The following is a 19,851-nucleotide window of genomic DNA, read 5'->3' on the forward strand; positions in this document are numbered from 1 at the left end:
GGGAACGTCTATTCCTGGATAATTGAGATGTAAATATCTCTCCTGTGAGATGCAAATATACAGCCATCCATCTAAACGATGTATTGAGTCCTCATGCTGGGCCTCAGCGCCAGCAAGTTGCCAGTGTCACATTCTCTCATTCTTCCACTACACTTCAGAGATGAGAGCTGGTGCTTAATGAGATATAGATGTGTCGGTCTCATCATGTCCATCACTGGAAGAACAATTTATATGATTAGGAAAGCAGTAGATCTGTGCAGCACCTGCTCTGAGTTGACCCCGGATGAACCCTGCTGGCTGGTTAAGAGAGGTGCAGTGGGTTTGAGAGCAGTGGTGCCCTGACCAATCTCTCATCCTATTATACATCGTCTGATCTGTTGCAACATGTGGCATTTAGCTCTAGTCTTTATAGTAGACTGTGTGATGTCAGGTCAGCTATCTCTAGCCTTTATAGTAGACTGTGATGTCAGGACAGCTATCTCTAGCCTTTATAGTAGACTCTGTGATGTCAGGACAGCTATCTCTAGCCTTTATAGTAGACTCTGTGATGTCAGGACAGCTATCTCTAGCCTTTATAGTAGACTCTGTGATGTCAGGACAGCTATCTCTAGCCTTTATAGTAGACTCTGTGATGTCAGGACAGCTATCTCTAGCCTTTATAGTAGACTCTGTGATGTCAGGACAGCTATCTCTAGTCTTTATAGTAGACTCTGTGATGTCAGGACAGCTATCTCTAGTCTTTATAGTAGACTCTGTGATGTCAGGACAGCTATCTCTAGCCTTTATAGTAGACTCTGTGATGTCAGGACAGCTATCTCTAGCCTTTATAGTAGACTCTGTGATGTCAGGACAGTTACCTCTAGTCTTTATAGTAGACTCTGTGATGTCAGGACAGCTATCTCTAGCCTTTATAGTAGACTCTGTGATGTCAGGACAGCTATCTCTAGCCTTTATAGTAGACTCTGTGATGTCAGGAGAGCTATCTCTAGTCTTTATAGTAGACTCTGTGATGTCAGGACAGCTATCTCTAGCCTTTATAGTAGACTCTGTGATGTCAGGACAGCTATCTCTAGCCTTTATAGTAGACTCTGTGATGTCAGGACAGCTATCTCTAGCCTTTATAGTAGACTCTGTGATGTCAGGACAGCTATCTCTAGTCTTTATAGTAGACTCTGTGATGTCAGGACAGCTATCTCTAGTCTATATAGTAGACTCTGTGATGTCAGGACAGCTATCTCTAGTCTTTATAGTAGACTCTGTGATGTCAGGACAGCTATCTCTAGTCTTTATAGTAGACTCTGTGATGTCAGGACAGCTATCTCTAGTCTTTATAGTAGACTCTGTGATGTCAGGACAGCTATCTCTAGCCTTTATAGTAGACTCTGTGATGTCAGGACAGCTATCTCTAGCCTTTATAGTAGACTCTGTGATGTCAGGACAGCTATCTCTAGTCTTTATAGTAGACTCTGTGATGTCAGGACAGCTATCTCTAGTCTTTATAGTAGACTCTGTGATGTCAGGACAGCTATCTCTAGCCTTTATAGTAGACTCTGTGATGTCAGGACAGCTATCTCTAGCCTTTATAGTAGACTCTGTGATGTCAGGACAGCTATCTCTAGTCTTTATAGTAGACTCTGTGATGTCAGGACAGCTATCTCTAGCCTTTATAGTAGACTCTGTGATGTCAGGACAGCTATCTCTAGTCTTTATAGTAGACTCTGTATCGTGGCTGTATGATGTTAGTTAGTGCATCTCCAACCTTTAGACTCTCTCTCTCTCTGTTCTAGCAGAATAATGGCTGCAGGAAATTCTCACATGATGTACTCCAGTTATGACTGAGAAAAAGTGTGTGTGTGTGTGCCTGTGCGTGCATTTGAGTGGTGGCTATACACACTGGACAGTGACAGAGAGATGTAGAGACTGAATTACTCAGCCCTACAGTTTCTGTTGGTATTCATTCCAGCTAAATGTTGGATTAGATGTTGATCAATGACCAGCCAGTTAAAAGGAGGTCAATTCACTCGACTGAGTTGACAAATCCATTTTCATGGGGTCAAGCACAAGTTTAACAACATTTATGTGATAAATTGTAGGTAATGTAACGTCATTGTAATACAAATGTCCGGCTACTGATACGTAAGGTGTAGTACAGTCCAGTATTATAAAGCAAGATGTGTTGAAGGTGATAATATTTGTTGTGTTGCAGACGCCACGGTGACAGAGGGAGGGGAGAACTTCAGCCAGGGCCAGAGACAGCTCTTCTGTCTGGCCAGAGCCTTCGTCAGGAAGTCTAGCATCCTCATCATGGATGAAGCCACAGCCTCTATAGACATGGCCACGGTGAGGCAGAATTATGTGTGTGTGGAGAAGGGATGGGGGTGTGGAGAAGGGGGGGGGTGTGGAGAAGGGGAGGGGTGGGGTGTGGAGAAAGGGAGGGGTGGGGTGTGGAGAAGGGGAGGGGTGGGGTGTGGAGAAGGGGAGGGAGTGTGGAGAAGGGGAGGGGTGGGGTGTGGAGAAGGGAAGGGAGTGTGGAGAAGTGGGGGGTGTGGAGAAGGGAGATGGTGTGGAGAAGGGGAGGGAGTGTAGAGAAGGGAAAGGAGTGTGGAGAAGGTTTAGGGTGAAAAATGAGGAGAGGGGGAGGTGTAGGGTGGTGTGTAAAAGGAGGAGAGGGGGAGGTGTAGGGTGATGTGTAAAAGGAGGAGAGGGGGAGGTGTAGGGTGATGGGTGATGGGTAAAAGGAGGAGAGGGGGAGGTGTAGGATTAAAGAGAGGATAAAGTAATTATTCTATAGATGGATGGGGACAATAGAGGTATATTGAAAGGGGAGAGGAGGAGAAGAGAGGCCTAGGGCAACAGTGGGAGCGGGACTGAATGAATGGGTGCTTGCTAAATAGGTTCATTTCACTGCTGCACACTGGCTGCACACATACAAATGCACGTACACACCACACACACTCATACGGACGAGAGCACATTCACGCACAGTCACACTTAAGCGACCTGTCACAACGAGGGACTGCACTGCCTCACAGTAGCACAGGAGTAACCCTGGGGAAATGAAGCATATCTTAAACAGGAGACTGAAGGGATGCAGAGAGATTGGACAGAATTAGAGTCAGGAGAAGTGATGTTTTGTGTTGACATGGTTGAGGTGTGAGGAAATTCTGGTAACTAGAGAATCCTTACATTGATAGTGAGCCTCGATCTTTGAATACTCCAATAATCTGGTGACTCTTTGGTATTACTTGTGTTTATTACACACATATGGCAATATAAAACTTGTTTTAATCAAATGGGGACGATTCAGGATGCATAACGGCCTTTGCAGGCGAGGTTCTGGGATACTTGGGACGTCCCTACCCCATTGAAGTTTACATTTTAAATGGTTACGGTAAGGGTTGTGGTTAGGGTAAGGGTTAAGGTTAGGGTTAGGGTAGGGATGTCCTAAGGTTCCCGGATAGCACTATCCATACATTTAATTCAACTGCTGGAAAGTATTTATGGATAAATAAATAAAACTTTTGAAACGCCTTTACCCACAAAATATATTGGTGAATAAAAAATACAGTGGTTTGATTCATCCTGAAAGTTGCCATATATTCAATTGTTTAAGCCATGAAATATTGGAGGTAGTCTATATAGTAGTCCTATACATCTACCCTAATAATCCTCTAATCATGGAACAGTGATGACAACGCTCCACTCATCCTGAACCATACACTGCGTTCCATAATGATTCAAATAGGCTACATTTCCCAAATATTGCACAGCTTGTAATAAGTTATCCTAATATGATCCACTATTGCTAGCGATCCTCAGGAACAACCACAAATGTGACAGAGGAAATAAAGTTGAACTAACAATGGAATGGAATGACGCAAAATGTAAAGAAACTAAAGCCAAAGAGACAGTTATGTGTGTGGGTATAACTAAGGGTGACTACCGATAGTGGCTAATATTTAACACAATACAAAGTGTAAAAAATAATGAAAAAAAGTGAAAGGTCTGGGCATATAATTAAAACATCATAGAAATCATAAATCAACTCTGTAGATTTGGCACTATACTGTCATTTGCGCATGGCTACAGAAACCAATAGCTCGGGTCTCCACATTTCATCTCTGCAAGTTATAAGGCCAGTATTTTAATAAACTTAATTGTGGAAAAGGTGATATGTTGATATGCTTCAGTTTGCTGCCATATGACTGGTTTCACATTTGTCTCCAGCGATCATAAGGTAAAATAATGTAGATCAAAAACAATTGTCATATATATTTACAATCCCCTTATCCAAACGGCTTACTCATTTACCTAGCTCTTATCAATAGCTCTTATCAATTTGTAATTTACAGTGCATGGAGAATGGTGTTATTTCTATCAGAAAAAAGAAAGTAGATGTTGTTCTACTTGGAACCGACAGGTTGCTCGACCTTATTCATCGTTTCATCGCGCATAAAGGTGAATTATTAGGGAATTAAGTCAAGGTCAGAATACAGTGTTTCTGTAGACACACCTCCGCCACACCTTCATTTATTCGATCTCCACCCCAAACGAATAGCGGGTGAATAGCATGCTATTCACAAACTTAAGTTCAAGGTCAGAATACATTTAGAGAGAAAAGTGCATAAAACCTTAATTACGTTCCATTTACATGCGCTTAACTGGTGTCGGAATTCCCCCCACAAACTATTTGACTTTTTTTAAGTACAGTGTACTCTGCATAAGAATCATGGATATAAGAACGTCATGTTACTACAGGCTCATCTTCTGCCTTGGTCTTGTGACTGTATTGTGCCTACAGGAGAGCATCCTCCAGAAAGTGGTGATGACTGCCTTCGCTGACAGAACAGTGGTTACCATAGCAGTAAGTATCTCTGTTGGAAGCTCCCCAGTTCGGTCTCACCGACAAGAAAGCCGATACATCCTGACATGCACTGACATCAGGTGACCACTGGAGACTTATGATATATTGAGCGCCAGTAGCTCTTCTGCTATGACCTTCATGCAAGTGGTTGCAAGGTTATAACATAGATATAGGATGGGTGGAACTGGGTAACATAGAGATAAAAGTGGAATCTGAACTGGTAACGCAGGAGGGTCCAGCTCTAGTCCTGGAGTGCCACCGTCCTGCTGGTTTGTGTTTTTCTATTGGACTGCATTCTGTGAGAGCAAACATGCTTTTTATGCACTTAGAAGTTAGAATAACAAGAGTCAAAAGTGACTGCCAGGCAGCCATGGTGGTATCCCATGGGGAAGTGATATGGAGAGAGGACCCTAGGAGACGGTGCACAACGCTGGTCCTCAGGGAAGGTAGCAAGGTAGGGTAGATCCCTGAAAGATCACTGAAATGTATCTTTAGTAGGTCTATGGTGGTCATAGTGTGCGGAGCATGTACAGTATATTTGTATTCTATGTAACCCCGAAGACGGAAGTTGTTAAAAACGTTTACAGTAATCCCTCGTTTATCGCGGGGGTTACGTTCCGAAAATGACCCGCGATAAGTGAAATCCGCGAAATAGAAAACTTTTTTTTTTTTACAATTAGCAACTATTACATGTATACAAATACAGTGACTCACGTGTAGGCCGTTTCGTCGACATTATGGGTTTAGAAGATGTTTGAAATTACAAGATAATTTGGCCAACTTAATGTAAATTTGCCAAGCTGTTTTATGTACGTACACATAACTGCACGAGACGACAAAATGATAGCACAATTCGTAGCATGTTTTGATACAAGAAGCGGGAGTGAGTTTTTAGCGAATCAGAATGCAGAGCACAATGCACCAAAAAAAAAAAAAAAATGCATTATGAAAATCCGCGAAATAGCGAATCCGCGATAAGTGAACCGCGAAGTGGCGAGGGATCACTGTATATTTCTCCCTAACCTCATGTTTCTTTCGTTCTCTCCTCTTTTCTTTCTCTACTCAGCATCGTGTCCACACCATCCTGAACGCAGACCTGGTGATAGTGATGAAGAGAGGGATCATTCTAGAATACGACAGACCCCAGGCACTGCTGGAGAAAGAAGACAGCGTCTTCGCCTCATTTGTCAAGGCGGACAAGTGACCGATGAGGAAGAGGGAGGAAATTCAAAGTGCATTTGAAGAGCTAATTTCCAAAACGCTATATCCACACATTTTTCACATTTGTGTTTTTTCATCAGAAATGATTGCTTATGGGTACGTTCATGTGTGTGTAAAATAGTACTGTTCTTAGATTTTGTATTAATAGATTTTTGATGTGTATGAAATTAGTTTTTGCTAAATGCTATATATCCATTGTTTAGCTGGAATGGAATGTTCGTATCCTGTATATTTGACTGAAATGTGGTTGTCTCACCTAGCCATCTTAAGATGAATGCACTTACTGTAAGTCGCTCTGGATAAGAGCATCTGCTAAATGACTAATATGTCAAATGTAAATGTTTTACATACAGATCTCATATTACTGTATTGACTTATTTTCTAAAACATGTTTTAAATATTTATGTCACAAATTTATAATTTGTACATTTCTTTGTTAAAAATGTAGTTATTTGTTACATTTGACTGTGTAGGCGGATATATAGCATTTTGCAAAAAAACATGATTATTTGTCTCTCTGAAATGAAACCATCCCCCTCCACTCTGGAGCCAGAGCAGTCCGTTCCACCGGTGCCTGATCCAGCTCCGGTCAGCGGCTCCACTCCGGACCCGTCGTCGGGTCCAGCTCCAGTCAGCGGTTCCAGTCCAGACCCAGACGTCAGCCCCTCTCCAGGTTCGGGGTCTCCCACACCAGGGTCCAGACAGGGCTTGGTACTTCGTGGGAGGAAGGAGAGGGGAAGCAGCGCGCCGAGGTCCAGACCAGACCAGGGGCGCAACAGGGAGGCGGAGAGTAAGTGGTCGTCACGCCCTGAGCCGGATCCGCCTCCGAGGCGGAATGGCCACCCGGCCCCTACCCTGTTATGTTTATGTTGTGCGGTCGGAGTCCGCACCTTTGGGGGAGGGTACTGTCATGCCCTGACTCTGGGGACTCGTATTTGTTGAGTCAGGGTGTGTATTTTCTGTGTGGTATGTACTATGTTGTATTTTCTAGGGTTAGATCTAGATCGTCTAGATCTATGTTGGCCGGTGTGGTTCCCAATCAGAGGCAGCTGTCGCTCGTTGTCTCTGATTGGGGACCATACTTACTTACTGTATTGACTTATTTTCTAAAACATGTTTTAAATATTTATGTCACAAATTTATAAGTTGTACATTTCTTTGTTAAAAATGTAGTTATTTGTTACATTTGACTGTGTAGGCGGATATAGAGCATTTTGCAAAATAACATGATTATTTGTCTCTCTGAAATGAAACCATCAAGTGATAGATTTTAAATAAATACATGTCTGTCATTGAACAACCCCATGCAATGATTAGATAGTGAAAAAACACACCAATCTCTTTCAGAAGTTCTTTAATCAAGAAAAGCTAATTTATCAACATTTCTGAAAATTGATATATATAGCATTTTAGAATGAAACTCTTTACTTGGACCATGGGCTGTATATTATTATTTTATTTTCTAATCCTGTATGATATTTGTACATAAAATGTTCATTCTTTGTTAATAAAAAGCATAAATAATCATTGCGCAGCAGTGTTTTGCCAACAGTTTATTGACTGGAAGGTGGTTTTGTGTGACCTCACAATGTACAAAGCCAAACGAGTCAGCTGTGGAAGTCTGGGTTAGAATGACACGTTAACTGACTCTGGGAGGTGTTCTAGAAATACGGAATAGTATCTAGCTGAAGCAGCTCCCAGACAGACAAAAGTCCCAGGAACAGTATGTCTTTTTGGAGTTAAGAGTTAGGTTAGGGTTGGGGTTCATGTAAGCATTGGACTTGAGGTTAAGTCCTGTGGAACAGGTGACACCAGGGTATCCCAGTGCCTGCAATGTGAAAGTGACTGCTGCAAGCAGGGTTTATATTTGTCGTGTTTATGGGAATGCCAAGGTCAATATTAACATTTATGGAGTCCCCTGGTTTGTTATGGGGGCCCACAGCACCCATGGACATTCTGGAAATGTGAACCCAGTTCAGCATGGGTGTTGTGTGTTGTGACTGAGGGAGAGACACAAGGGATGTCAGAAACAAAAGATTTAGGACCTGAATCATAGCCTTGTAAACAGCATGAGAGAGATTGAGATTCCATGTGTATGTAATGGGCCTTCTCCAAGGTTGCTGGACAATGGTCCACGAACACCAACACAGTCGTGAAGAGGCCACGACAACACCTCTTCCCCCTCAGGAGGCTGAAAAGATTTGTCATGGGCCCTCAGATCCTCAAAAAGGTATACAGCTGCACCATTGAGAGCATCTTGACTGGCTGTACCACCGCTTGGTATGGCAACTGCTTGGCATCCGACTGCAAGGCGCTACAGAGGATAGTGCGTATGGCCCAGTACATCACTGAGGCCGAGCTCCGCGCCATCCAGGACCTCTATACCAGGCGGTGTCAGAGGAACGCCCTAAAGAAATGTCAAAGACTCCAGCCACCAAAGTCATAGACTTTTCTCTCTGCTACTGCACGGCAAGCGGTACCGATGCACCAAGTCTGGAACCAACAGGGCCCTGAACAGCTTCTACCCCCAAGCCATAAGATGACTACATAATTGTTTAAATAGTTAACCAAATAGCTATGCTGACTATGTGCATTGACCCTTTTTGCACAAACTTTTTTGACTCATCACACACACTGCTGTTAGTTTATTATCTGTCACTTATTCCTAGTTATATGTACATATCTAGCTAAATTACCTCGTACCCCTGCACATTGACTCAGTACTGGTACCCTGTGTATACAGCCAAGTTACTTTTCTATTATTTCTCTATTTTCTTTCTCTGCATTGTTGGGAAGGACCCCTAAGTAAGCATGTCACTGTTAGTCTACACCTGTTGTTTTCGAAGCATGTGACAAATACAATTTGATTTGCTCCAAAGCTCTGGAACTCCAGCCATCTGTGACTCTGAGTCCATCACCATCTTTCAGTCCCTCTTAAAGCCCCGCCTCTTCACCTTCTTATCAATATATTATGTCATTAGTGTTCGGGAAGATTGTCTATAATTGAGAATGAATAAATAGCCTTCTATATGTGAAAACGTTCGAATTAGACTATTCGAGTAGAAACATTGATGAACTAAATGTAGTTAATTGATCCCTAGAGAGGGAAATGCCATCAACATAACCCAGGCTTACAGATGATCAAGTACAGCTGAAAGAGGAACAGTTTCTTCTGCCTAATGCCTTCCCAGCTCTCGTTTCAGTCATGTCACACCAGATCGACACCAGGTCCTCAGGACTCCGGGAGATGCCTTCAATACCGGCCATTAGGGGCAACATGAGCCTCTATTACCATCTAGTAAAAATAATAATCAATAATTGATTGGACTTACACAACACTTTTTCTAGACACCCAAAGCGCTTTAAGGGGGAAGCTCACCTCACCCACCACCAATGTGTAGCACCCAATGTGTTGGGGCAGAATGCTGACCACACATCAGCTAATGTATCAGGTGGAGAGGTGAGGAGTGATATATGCCAATTAGGAATGAGGGGGATGATTAGGTGGCATTGATGGAAATGGGACCAGGTTGGGAATTTAGCCAGGACATCGGGGTTAACACCCCTACTCTTACGATAAGTGCCATGGGATCTTTAGTGATCACAGAGAGTAAGAACACATTTAACATCCCATCCGAAAGACGGCATCCTACGCAGGGCGATGCCCCCATCACTACCCTGGGGCATTGGGATTTGATCTTAAGACCAGAGGGAAGAGTTCCGCCTTTTGGCCCTCCAACACCACTTCCAGCAGCATCTTGTCTAGCTTCAGCGGCAAGCGAGCAGTGGAATTCATGCCTAAATTTAACCGTCAAGATGTTCTGTTTTAATACTAACCCTATCCCAAACCTTTACCTTAACCAGTTGGAATGAATGGCTAAACTGACCCCCCCCCCCCCCCCCCCAGGACAAATATTGAATACTGAAGTGAGACCATGAGATCTTGGTGCTCATTCAGCAACACTAGCCTGCCTGCCTCCCATAGAGATAGTTACACATCATTGTATCTGTCCCATTATGGCATCTGTGAGAGCACAGGCACTGCCATTAAGGCCATCTCCATTTTGAAGTAGTCCATGTTCTTCTTCTACTACTTCTATGAGTTGGCAAGCAAACTGAAAGGGTGCATACTGCCACTTGGAGTGTGTTGTTTGAACAGGTTTAAAGCCAAGGTTGGCGATTTACTGCCACCTGCAGTTATACTTCATTGGCTGATCCCTCCTGGTGACCTGGATGGAATCATGTGATCCTTCCTTAACCCATAGGAAGCCCCACCCAGTAGACTACTTCAAAAAGGTGAAAGTCCTTTAAAATGGCCTTTTGGGCAATAGAGTCCTCTATGCATCTCTATGCTGCCTCATCAGAACAATGGGGCCGGGGGTAGTTGTATCACCTCTGGGTAAAACACACGGGTTAGTAGACAATTACACCACTCCTGTTGCGATATATGTACCTCGTTAAAAGTTGGCCTATACATGAGAGAATTCTGTTTTCATCGTGTGAAAAGCGCTCCAGACCGGTGCGTCAACTGCGATGGAAATATCGAGTTGCAGTTCGTGACTGACAGCGGCAGCTGAATCTTTTCATGAGACCTGGACGGCTATGGTGGTGCCCCTGCCTAACCGATGTGAGGAGCACACATACTTTTAGAAACTAGATGACAGCACAACACTCTCTCCGGCCAGCTGCTATCATTCGGAAGAGAACTGTCACGGGAGGTTAACCTTCGGTTAGAAGACACAGTTGAGAAAAGGAATTCATTAGCCTATATATTTCATCAAGAGAAGAGGTAGCTAATCTGCGTAATCTAAAGCAAGTGGTCACGGGGTGAATAGTAGGCTATGGGAGCATTATGCTTTCCCGTAAAGGACTGATCCCGGACGACTACTTGCTGACCCGCTTGGCTGAGGATGTCCAGCAGCCTAAATTCAAGGCGAGTAAAGCGCGGAAGGCTCGGTTCGTCGCCAAAAACGGAACCTGTAATGTGGCCCACACGAACATTCGCGAACAGGGACGGTTCCTACAGGATGTTTTCACCACTTTAGTGGATCTAAAATGGCTTCACACACTTATCATTTTCACCATGTCATTTCTGTGCAGCTGGCTGCTGTTTGCAATGGTTTGGTGGCTCATTGCCTTTGCGCACGGTGACCTGGATCTAAAGGGTGACGACTTTGTCCCGTGCGTAACGGACATCCACTCCTTCGCCTCTGCGTTCCTATTCTCCATCGAGGTACAGGTGACCATCGGGTTCGGGGGGCGCATGGTTACAGAGGAATGCTTGTCTGCCATAGTGGTCCTCATTATTCAGAACATAGTGGGCTTGCTGATTAACGCAATCATGCTGGGGTGTATCTTTATGAAGACGGCCCAGGCCAACCGTCGCGCCGAGACGCTGATCTTCAGCAAGCACGCCGTCATCTCCATACGAAATAACAAGCTGTGCTTTATGATCCGTTTAGGGGACCTGCGGAAGAGCATGATCATCAGTGCCACCGTGCGGATGCAGGTGGTAAGGCGCAGCACCACTTTGGAGGGCGAAGTGGTCCCACTAGACCAGATAGACATTCACATGGACAACCCCGTGGGGACCAACGGTATTTTCCTGGTGGCCCCTCTCATCATATGCCACGTTATTAACAAAGACAGCCCGCTCTACGAGCTGTCGCCAACGGATTTACAAAATAATGACATCGAAGTGATAGTGGTGCTGGAGGGGGTTGTGGAGACCACCGGTATAACCACCCAGGCCCGGACATCCTACCTGTCCGATGAGATACTGTGGGGGAAGCGCTTTGTGCCCACTATATCCGAGGAGGAGGGCATGTATGCGGTGGACTATTCTAAATTCGGGAACACAGTTAGAGTAGCGACACCCAGCAGCAGTGCCAAGAAGCTGGATGAGGAGGGAGGCATCGCCAGGTTTAAACTGCACGAGCACGCGACCCCGCGGCCGTCCGTGAGAAGGCGGCGGCTCTCACTGCGCATGAAGCAATACAGCACCATCAGCCCACTAGCCTAAATAGCGTACTTTTACAGGTATAAAGGAGTTGATATTGCCATTGCATTTTGTATATGAAAGTAATATATTTGTATTACCTATTGAATTTTAATGGATCTTTCTGTATACTACAGAAATGAAATGTTTATTATGTCCTAGCAGTGTTCTTATTCTGTACAATGGCACCTATAGGGTGTGCAGACTTTTTTTTCTTGCCCAGTCCTAACACACCTGCTTCAACCAAGGACGTTAGCAATAGCGGTGAGTGGGTAAAATCACCGGGGAAGCCAGAAAAGAAAAATCCATATTACAACATACAGTGGGGAGAAGAAGTATTTGATACACTGCCGATTTTGCAGGTTTTCCTACTTACAAAGCATGTAGAGGTCTGTAATATGTATCATAGGTACACTTCAACTGTGAGAGACGGAATCTAAAACAAAAATCCAGAAAATCACATTGTATGATTTTAAAGTAATTTATTAGCATTTTATTGCATGACATAAGTATTTGATCACCTACCAACCAGTAAGAATTCCAGCTCTCACAGACCTGTTAGTTTTTCTTTAAGAAGCCCTCCTTTTCTCCACTCATTACCTGTATTAACTGCACCTGTTTGAACTTGTTACCTGTATAAAAGACACCTGTCCACACACTCAATCAAAGACTCCAACCTCTCCACAATGGCCAAGACCAGAGAGCTGTGTAAGGACATCAGGGATAAAATTGTAGACCTGCACAAGGCTGGGATGGGCTACAGGACAATAGGCAAGCAGCTTGGTGAGAAGGAAACAACTGTTGGCGCAATTATTAGAAAATGGAAGAAGTTCAAGATGACGGTCAATCACCCTCGGTCTGGGGCTCCATGCAAGATCTCACCTCGTGGGGCATCAATGATCATGAGGAAGGTGAGGGATCAGCCCATAACTACACGGCAGGAGCTGGTCAATGACCTGAAGAGAGCTGGGACCACAGTCTCAAAGAAAACCATTAGTAAGGTCCCCCTGCTCAAGCCAGCGCATGTCCAGGCCCGTCTTAAGTTTGCCAATGACCATCTGGATGATCCAGAGGAGGAATGGGAGAAGGTCATGTGGTCTGATGAGACAAAAATAGAGCTTTTTGGTCTAAACTCCCCTCGCCGTGTTTGGAGGAAGAAGAAGGATGAGTACAACCCCAAGAACACCATCCCAACTGTGAAGCATGGAGGTGGAAACATAATTCTTTGGAGATGCTTTTCTGCAAAGGGGATAGGATGACTGCACCGTATTGAGGGGAGGATGGATGGGGCCATGTATCGCGAGATCTTGGCCAACAACCTCCTTCCCTCAGTAAGAGCATTGAAGATGGGTCGTGGCTGGGTCTTCCAGCATGACAACGACCCGAAACACACAGCCAGGGCAACTAAGGAGTGGCTCCGTAAGAAGCATCTCAAGGTCCTGGAGTGGCCTAGCCAGTCTCCAGACCTGAACCCAATAGAAAATCTTTGGAGGGAGCTGAAAGTCCGTATTGCCCAGCGACAGCCCCGAAACCTGAAGGATCTGGAGAAGGTCTGTATGGAGGAGTGGGCCAAAATCCCTGCTGCAGTGTGTGCAAACCTGGTCAAGACCTACAGGAAACGTATGATCTCTGTAATTGCAAACAAAGGTTTCTGTACCAAATATTAAGTTCTGCTTTTCTGATGTATCAAATACTTATGTCATGCAATAAAATGCAAATTAATGACTTAAAAATCATACAATGTGATTTTCTGGATTTTTGTTTTAGATTCCGTCTCTCACAGTTGAAGTGTACCTATGATAAAAATGACAGACCTCTACATGCTTTGTAAGTAGGAAAACCTGCAAAATCGGCAGTGTATCAAATACTTGTTCTCCCCACTGTATGTGTTGTGATAATTGCATTGTTTGCTCTATAACCTGTAAGTTCATATGCCTTGCGACCGTGATATATGCCTAAGGCTGAGACAATAAGAAGACACAGTGGCAGAATAAATTCAACCACACCTTTGTTTCATCACAAAACCGGAGAGCAACCTCTGTCCAGTGAAGTCCATAAAGCATATTGCATGTAACAAACAGTTACATGACCATCGTCAAGAAAGTTAATGTTTCCGACATTTTCGGACTACTAAACAACCATGGAGAGTTACTGCAAGTTGCAAAGGAAACAGGAGCAGCACCATTTCAACTTCAACAAATCACCTATGCTTAGTCTGGCCATGGTTCTGATTTGTGTGTGTTTGTGCAAGAAATAGAGTACCATAGTATGAGTCATAATACCCATAAAACCTAGCGGTCAAACAAGGAAATGGTTCCAATCGTTTTTCCACCATTAATTTTTCCCCATAGGAGATTGTAGAAACACTTAAAATATGGGCTGTGCTTCGTGTAGGCTTACCCAGGAGTGACGTTTTGATAACCGTGTAAATCTCTCTAGGACAAGGTGACTTTTATCAAAATATTTCCCTGTATTTACCCCAAAATAAAATACTAATTAGCTGCTGTGTCTATCATATAGAACGACAAATGCCATGATCTGAACGAGACTGCCGAATCGAGGCAAAGGTAAGAATCTCTGGATTAACATGTAATGTTAGGTCAATTTAGTAATGAATAAATTGGCAAAACGTCTTTAAATGGACAATTCTGTGAACTGTCTTGTGCAAGTTTTAAATTGACACACCACCTGTTAGTAAAGCGGTCAGCTAGAGGTGACGTGGAGGAGCTTGCAGGGATTCTTGCTTGAGAAATGTATCTTCGCTAAGAAGCCTTTTTTGTTTCTTTGTGACCATTTTTTATGAAAATAATCACAGTAAGGTACTTAGTTGTTACCCAGAAATGATTTGAAATCGAGATAAAAACGGATGCATTGGCACTTTAAATAAATAGAATGGTTAAATTAGCATTATTTAGAACCCTCCGAAAATGTGTCTTTTGTTGCATTTAAAGCTGCAATATGTAACTTTTTGTGAGACCCGGGTATTATGACTCATAGAAATGTGAGTTATAGATCTGCCATTCTCATTGAAAGCAATTCTAAGAAGCGTATTCTCTCATTCAGGGGGTTGAGCCCCCCCCCCCCCCCTCTCCCTCATTCAGGGGAGTTGATTCCCCTCCCCACCCCCGTAATTACCACTCAGTGCTGGACTAGAACAAAAGCCTTCTCAGCCTGTGGGTATAGTCAAGACCAGGATCAAAGAACATTGTAGCCTAATAGTCACATGGCCCTATATAGACTGCAATGTGAACGCGACATTACCTGAAGCATTAGGTGATGTTAGGGGCCTGAATGTCATGCCGTTTTATCAATCCCACAATAAGCACGTATCAAATACCTTCTTAAATCAGGGTCCTAAATGAAAACATATGCACATGTATGATGGAATGCAGTTTGATAGATTTATAACATTATACAAAGTTATGCAAGTACTGTATCCAGTTCGGAGGCAGAGGCCAGAGTGTGTGTTCTGGTGCCCAACACTCCTACTGGAGAACTAGCCACCTGCAGGCTTTCTATCCGGCCCTGGATTAAAACCAGTAGAACTGACACTGTGGCCCTCGAGGACTTGAGCACTGCTGATCTACATAATGATGCTCTTTTATGGTAAAAATCACTATGGTTTTTGATATTGTGTTTATGCTAAGCTTGACTTTGGAAATAAAGAGGGAACGCCTGTTGAAAAGCACTTGACATGTACTGTGTGTGTGTGTGTGTGTATATGTAAGGATGATATGCAGAGGAGAGTTTCCTTGAAAAGTGACATGTTTTCCTTGTTTCTATGCATGTCACACATCTACCTCATCATCAGGTTGACAGAAGACAACACGAGGTCAAGCGGCATTTATGTATTTTATTCGATTATAATCCGCAGAGCTTAAAATATTAAATTGCTTTTAACTTAGTTAATAATTAAAATACATAAAAATGAAAGCCAGAACTGAAGAACCCTGCAAACAAAACAAAATGAAAATAAATAAAATAAAAGGGAGAACAGTAAACCCAAGTCCTCCCGATACAGAGGCTATGTCTAACGGACTCTTTCCACTCTACACTGAAGATGAAGCATACTGTGCAGTTTTCTATACATGTGTAGGATAACATTATTTTTCATGAACTAGTTTCCTCTTTGATCATTTAAAAGGGAAAATAAAACCCCAAAAGACAAGGGGCTTGGCTGGAGGGGTTATCGTGAAGAGACAGTCGGGCTCTTTAGCAATACAGGACAGTAAAGCAGACCACCCCACACTTCTCCTTTCTCTCCTCCTTTCTGGGCCTGCAGACATTACCAATGTCCTTGTCCTTCTCCTGTGCTGCTAGAAAGGGCAGGGGGGGGGCGCCACTCTATCTCACCCCAGCAAACAGCTCTGTTCCCTGGGGAAGAGGTCTCCACTCTCCACCAACCTCCCCTGTAACCAGACATGGGCACCAGTCTGTCTTGTAATAGCAGGTCTGGTCATATTAAATATCTAATATAGAATTTTGATATCTTCTTCTTTATCTCCCTGTTTGTGTGGCAGTGCCACCCTACGTCTACACTGCCCCCTATGGGTGGCCTCTGGGACAGGGCTGTTAAAGAGGGGTTCATCAGGTGAATACATGACTAGAGTAATACGAGAATGACAACTGTAATATTGAAGGGACTGAGAGTAGTTTTGTGGACAGAGAGAATGAGAGAGAGAGAGAGAAAGTGAGAGAGAGCGCGAAAGAGAGAGAATAATAGCAGTGACTTGTGTTCTCTCAGGTCCTGAGTAGCAAGCGCTTTAATCATCTCCAGATTAACAACCCAAACAGTGATTGGCTAGTATTACCCTACCAGGTAGTAACGTGGCTCCCTATAGACCTTCCCCCTTCAATCCTCCCACCACTACACAGGAGCGAAGAGCCAATACTTATCTTTGAGTCAGCTTTTCTCCACACAATAACAACACTGTACAATAGTATGTTCAAGCAAAGCAGTCACCATCCTGAACTGTACTTTAGGCAGAGGACAGAAGGAAGGAAGGGCAAACAGAAACACTGTCCCAAATGAGAAAAATAAAAAACACATAAAACTGAATAAAATTTTTCCAACATAATAAAATAAAAGTAAAATAAAACCAAAATTAAAATAAAACATTACATATTTGTTCCTAGTTTAAATTGCAGAGTAGATGGGAGGGATTTGCCCCTGGAAGGAACACGCTCACGCCAATTCCTGTTGGCGTGACAACACCCCCCCTACAAAAAACACCACCTTCCTTCCTTCCTTCCTTCCTTCCTTCCTTCCTTCCTTCCTTCCTTCCTTCCTTCCTTCCTTCCTTCCTTCCTTCCTTCCTTCCTTCCTGTTGGTGTCAGTGAAATATCATGTTAGTGGAAGGTCTCTAAGTCCTGCTGCTGGAGCCTGAGGTCTAGGAAGGGGACCAGGAACGTTTCCATCTCTTCTCTATCTTAATCTTCTACCGTCTTCTTCCCGGGGCTGCTTGTCGCGGCAACCCCTGCTCATCTCTCCGTCATGTGGTTGTGTGAGGAGGGGGAGGGAGCTGATGTGGGGGAGGAAGGGGCGGCGGGCGCTGGGGTGGGGGGCGCGGGGGCGCAGAGGATTTCGGACAGGTCGTCCATGATACAGGTCTCCTTGGGGTCGACTAGGTTGAATTCCCTTACGAAAACAATGAAATGTGCGTACAGAGTGTTCAAGTGGCCCTGCAGGTCCAGGGCCACTGTCTCCTTAAAGTGAGCCCAGTAGAGGTGAGCCAGCACATGGAAGAGGTACCGGCAAATCTTCTTTACCAAAGAGTCAAACGAGTTGGGGAACTCTTTGCCTGCACGGAGAGAGAGAAGAGAGAAGAGGGGGGAGAGCATGGTTAAAAATAATGTGGTCTCTTTTAGTTGGTTTGGCATTGCCAAGCTATTATCACAATGCCAAGACAGTTCTAAAGTGCCAAAAACATTCAAGACTTCTACTACTTGAGACATTAGAGGGCAGCAGGGGCACAGTTCACAAAGTCCCAGCTTCAGTGTGACGTCAGAGGAGAAGAGGCTACAGTGCTGCAGACTGACCACAGTGAGGCTCTGCGTGTCTGGAGCGGACCAGAGCTCAACTCACCATATTTCGTAGGGAAGTTTTCCTCTTCTGTGACCAGCTTCTGCACCAGACTCATGACGAAGTCGACGTACTGAGGGGCAGTGCACTTAGTCTTCTTCCCCCTCTCGTCATACCAGTAGTATATTCTGGACACAAACAGAAAGAAAGAGAGTGGGTTATTTTTCCATGTAAAAATACACCTTATGGAACAAAGGAGACTGTGAAGAGACACACACAAAAAGGTACAAACACATGCATATGCACACATTGTGATATTGTTGTATGGTGGTATTAAACATTTTGTATTGTGGATATGTAGTGGTGTAATAATGTTATATGATGTACTGTTTTATCTTTTGTTTTATATGTAATGTAAGTGCTTTAATATGTTTGGATCCCAGGAAGAGTAGCTGTTGCCTCGGCAGCAGCTAATGGAGATCCCTAATAAATACAAATACAAATACTAATGTGTACATACATGCACTTGAAATGTACAAGATCTAGGATATTATTACTTAATCTAGTAAATTATTGCTGACAAGTCGTCTGATCTTTAACAGGAACAACCTGGTAGGTTCAATCACTACCTACATCTCATATTATTAATCATATTTGGTAAAGGATATGTACGAACTGAGGCAGCTTCCTTACACTGCAAGGTGTGCTTTTCCAAAAACTCAAAATGGCTGAATCATACTTCATCGTGTTGAAAGATGAAAGACACTAGGCCTACTTGAGAGCCCCCACATTCACAGCATTTCCCCATCTCGAAACGAGACCAAAAGTCCTTTTAACCCAACGTGATGAATGACTGAACTGTGTGTTCGTGCGGACTAGGGGTGTGTCGTTAATCATTAACGTTAAGAATTGCAGTTTTAAAGCTAATTTCCTTCAATTACACACATTTAACCATGACTTATGCCTTGTTCTTATGCCATCTGAGTGACTCAAACATAACAAAATCAATGGGGGCCCCATGCCAAGACATTTTTAAAATTTTAGATTCTATTATTTTGGTGATTATTAGTTCTCAAAGATTCTCTTTTTTTTTGTTGTTGTGCTGGCCACGATTTATCAGTGGTGGTGCGCCGCTGCTAAATGCATATAGGGGAAACATCGCTCCCGTTTTAACAGGGTGTTAATCCCTTTCTAATGGGAGTTCGGACATATAATTACAAGCATTAGAAAGCGAATATTATTTGCTTTTTAACCAGTAGATAGCCGCATTTGGCGCGTGTTTTCTTTTGCCCTGTGAGCTTAAACTAGATGAAAATTCAAACTAGGTGGGCAGGCTTTTGTTAAACATGAAACAAAGTAGGCCCCTAGCCTAATGAATATGCTATCTGCCTTCAACAAAACATATTTCAGTCTGGAACCTGTCTAGGTTTGTTAATAATAATAATCTATTATTCCAAAACTGCAGCTCATGGTTGGAACACATATACCCCTACTTTAATCAACAAGTCCATTTTGAATCTGTGACAGAGCTGCCGTGATTTGACAAGGAATGTAGCTTGTCTACAGTTTTGTTTATGTATCCAATCACTTAGATCCGTTTTTATAGGCAGTCATTTCTGTAGGCCTAATGGAAGCTTGGGTGGCAGCACGCGCCTGTGTGTGTAGAGGGAGCGGTCGGATCGAAATTGAGTGAGAAATGTAACAGAGGAAAAATGAAAATGTAGAGAGAAGAACTGTGATCACTTG

The 19,851-nt window shown here is 43.6% G+C and overlaps 3 protein-coding genes across 6 annotated transcripts in view; 2 read left to right on the forward strand and 1 right to left on the reverse strand.

The window, feature by feature from the left end:
• Positions 1-6,068, forward strand: part of LOC311149272 (ATP-binding cassette sub-family C member 8-like) — a gene marked incomplete at both ends in the record, with an annotated part of 153,072 nt that extends 147,004 nt beyond the window's left edge. Inside the window, 3 exons of the mRNA XM_084186396.1 lie at positions 2,207-2,340; positions 4,802-4,864; positions 5,931-6,068. Coding sequence (XP_084042522.1) covers positions 2,207-2,340; positions 4,802-4,864; positions 5,931-6,068 — 335 coding nt within the window. The remainder of the gene's footprint in view (positions 1-2,206; positions 2,341-4,801; positions 4,865-5,930) is intronic.
• Positions 6,069-10,937: 4,869 nt separating this feature from the next.
• LOC311148439 (ATP-sensitive inward rectifier potassium channel 11-like) lies at positions 10,938-12,107 on the forward strand (the record flags this gene model as incomplete). The annotated part of the gene is made up of 1 exon (XM_084185406.1): positions 10,938-12,107. One exon carries the CDS (start codon positions 10,938-10,940, stop codon positions 12,105-12,107), a length of 1,170 nt encoding a protein of 389 aa, XP_084041532.1.
• A 3,814-nt stretch (positions 12,108-15,921) lies between these two features.
• The window catches only part of LOC311148870 (MOB kinase activator 2-like), a 102,140-nt gene continuing 98,210 nt past the window's right edge, over positions 15,922-19,851 (reverse strand). For all 4 annotated transcript variants that reach the window (XM_084185869.1, XM_084185867.1, XM_084185866.1 and 1 more), the window contains exons 4-5: positions 18,169-18,293; positions 15,922-17,884 (exon numbers count right to left, since the gene is read on the reverse strand). In XM_084185869.1, coding sequence (XP_084041995.1) covers positions 17,565-17,884; positions 18,169-18,293 — 445 coding nt within the window. In that variant the 3' untranslated portion in view covers positions 15,922-17,564. The remainder of the gene's footprint in view (positions 17,885-18,168; positions 18,294-19,851) is intronic.

The sequence above is a fragment of the Coregonus lavaretus genome, assembly GCF_964263955.1.
Source record: "Coregonus lavaretus genome assembly, chromosome: 21".
NCBI lineage: Eukaryota > Metazoa > Chordata > Actinopteri > Salmoniformes > Salmonidae > Coregonus > Coregonus lavaretus.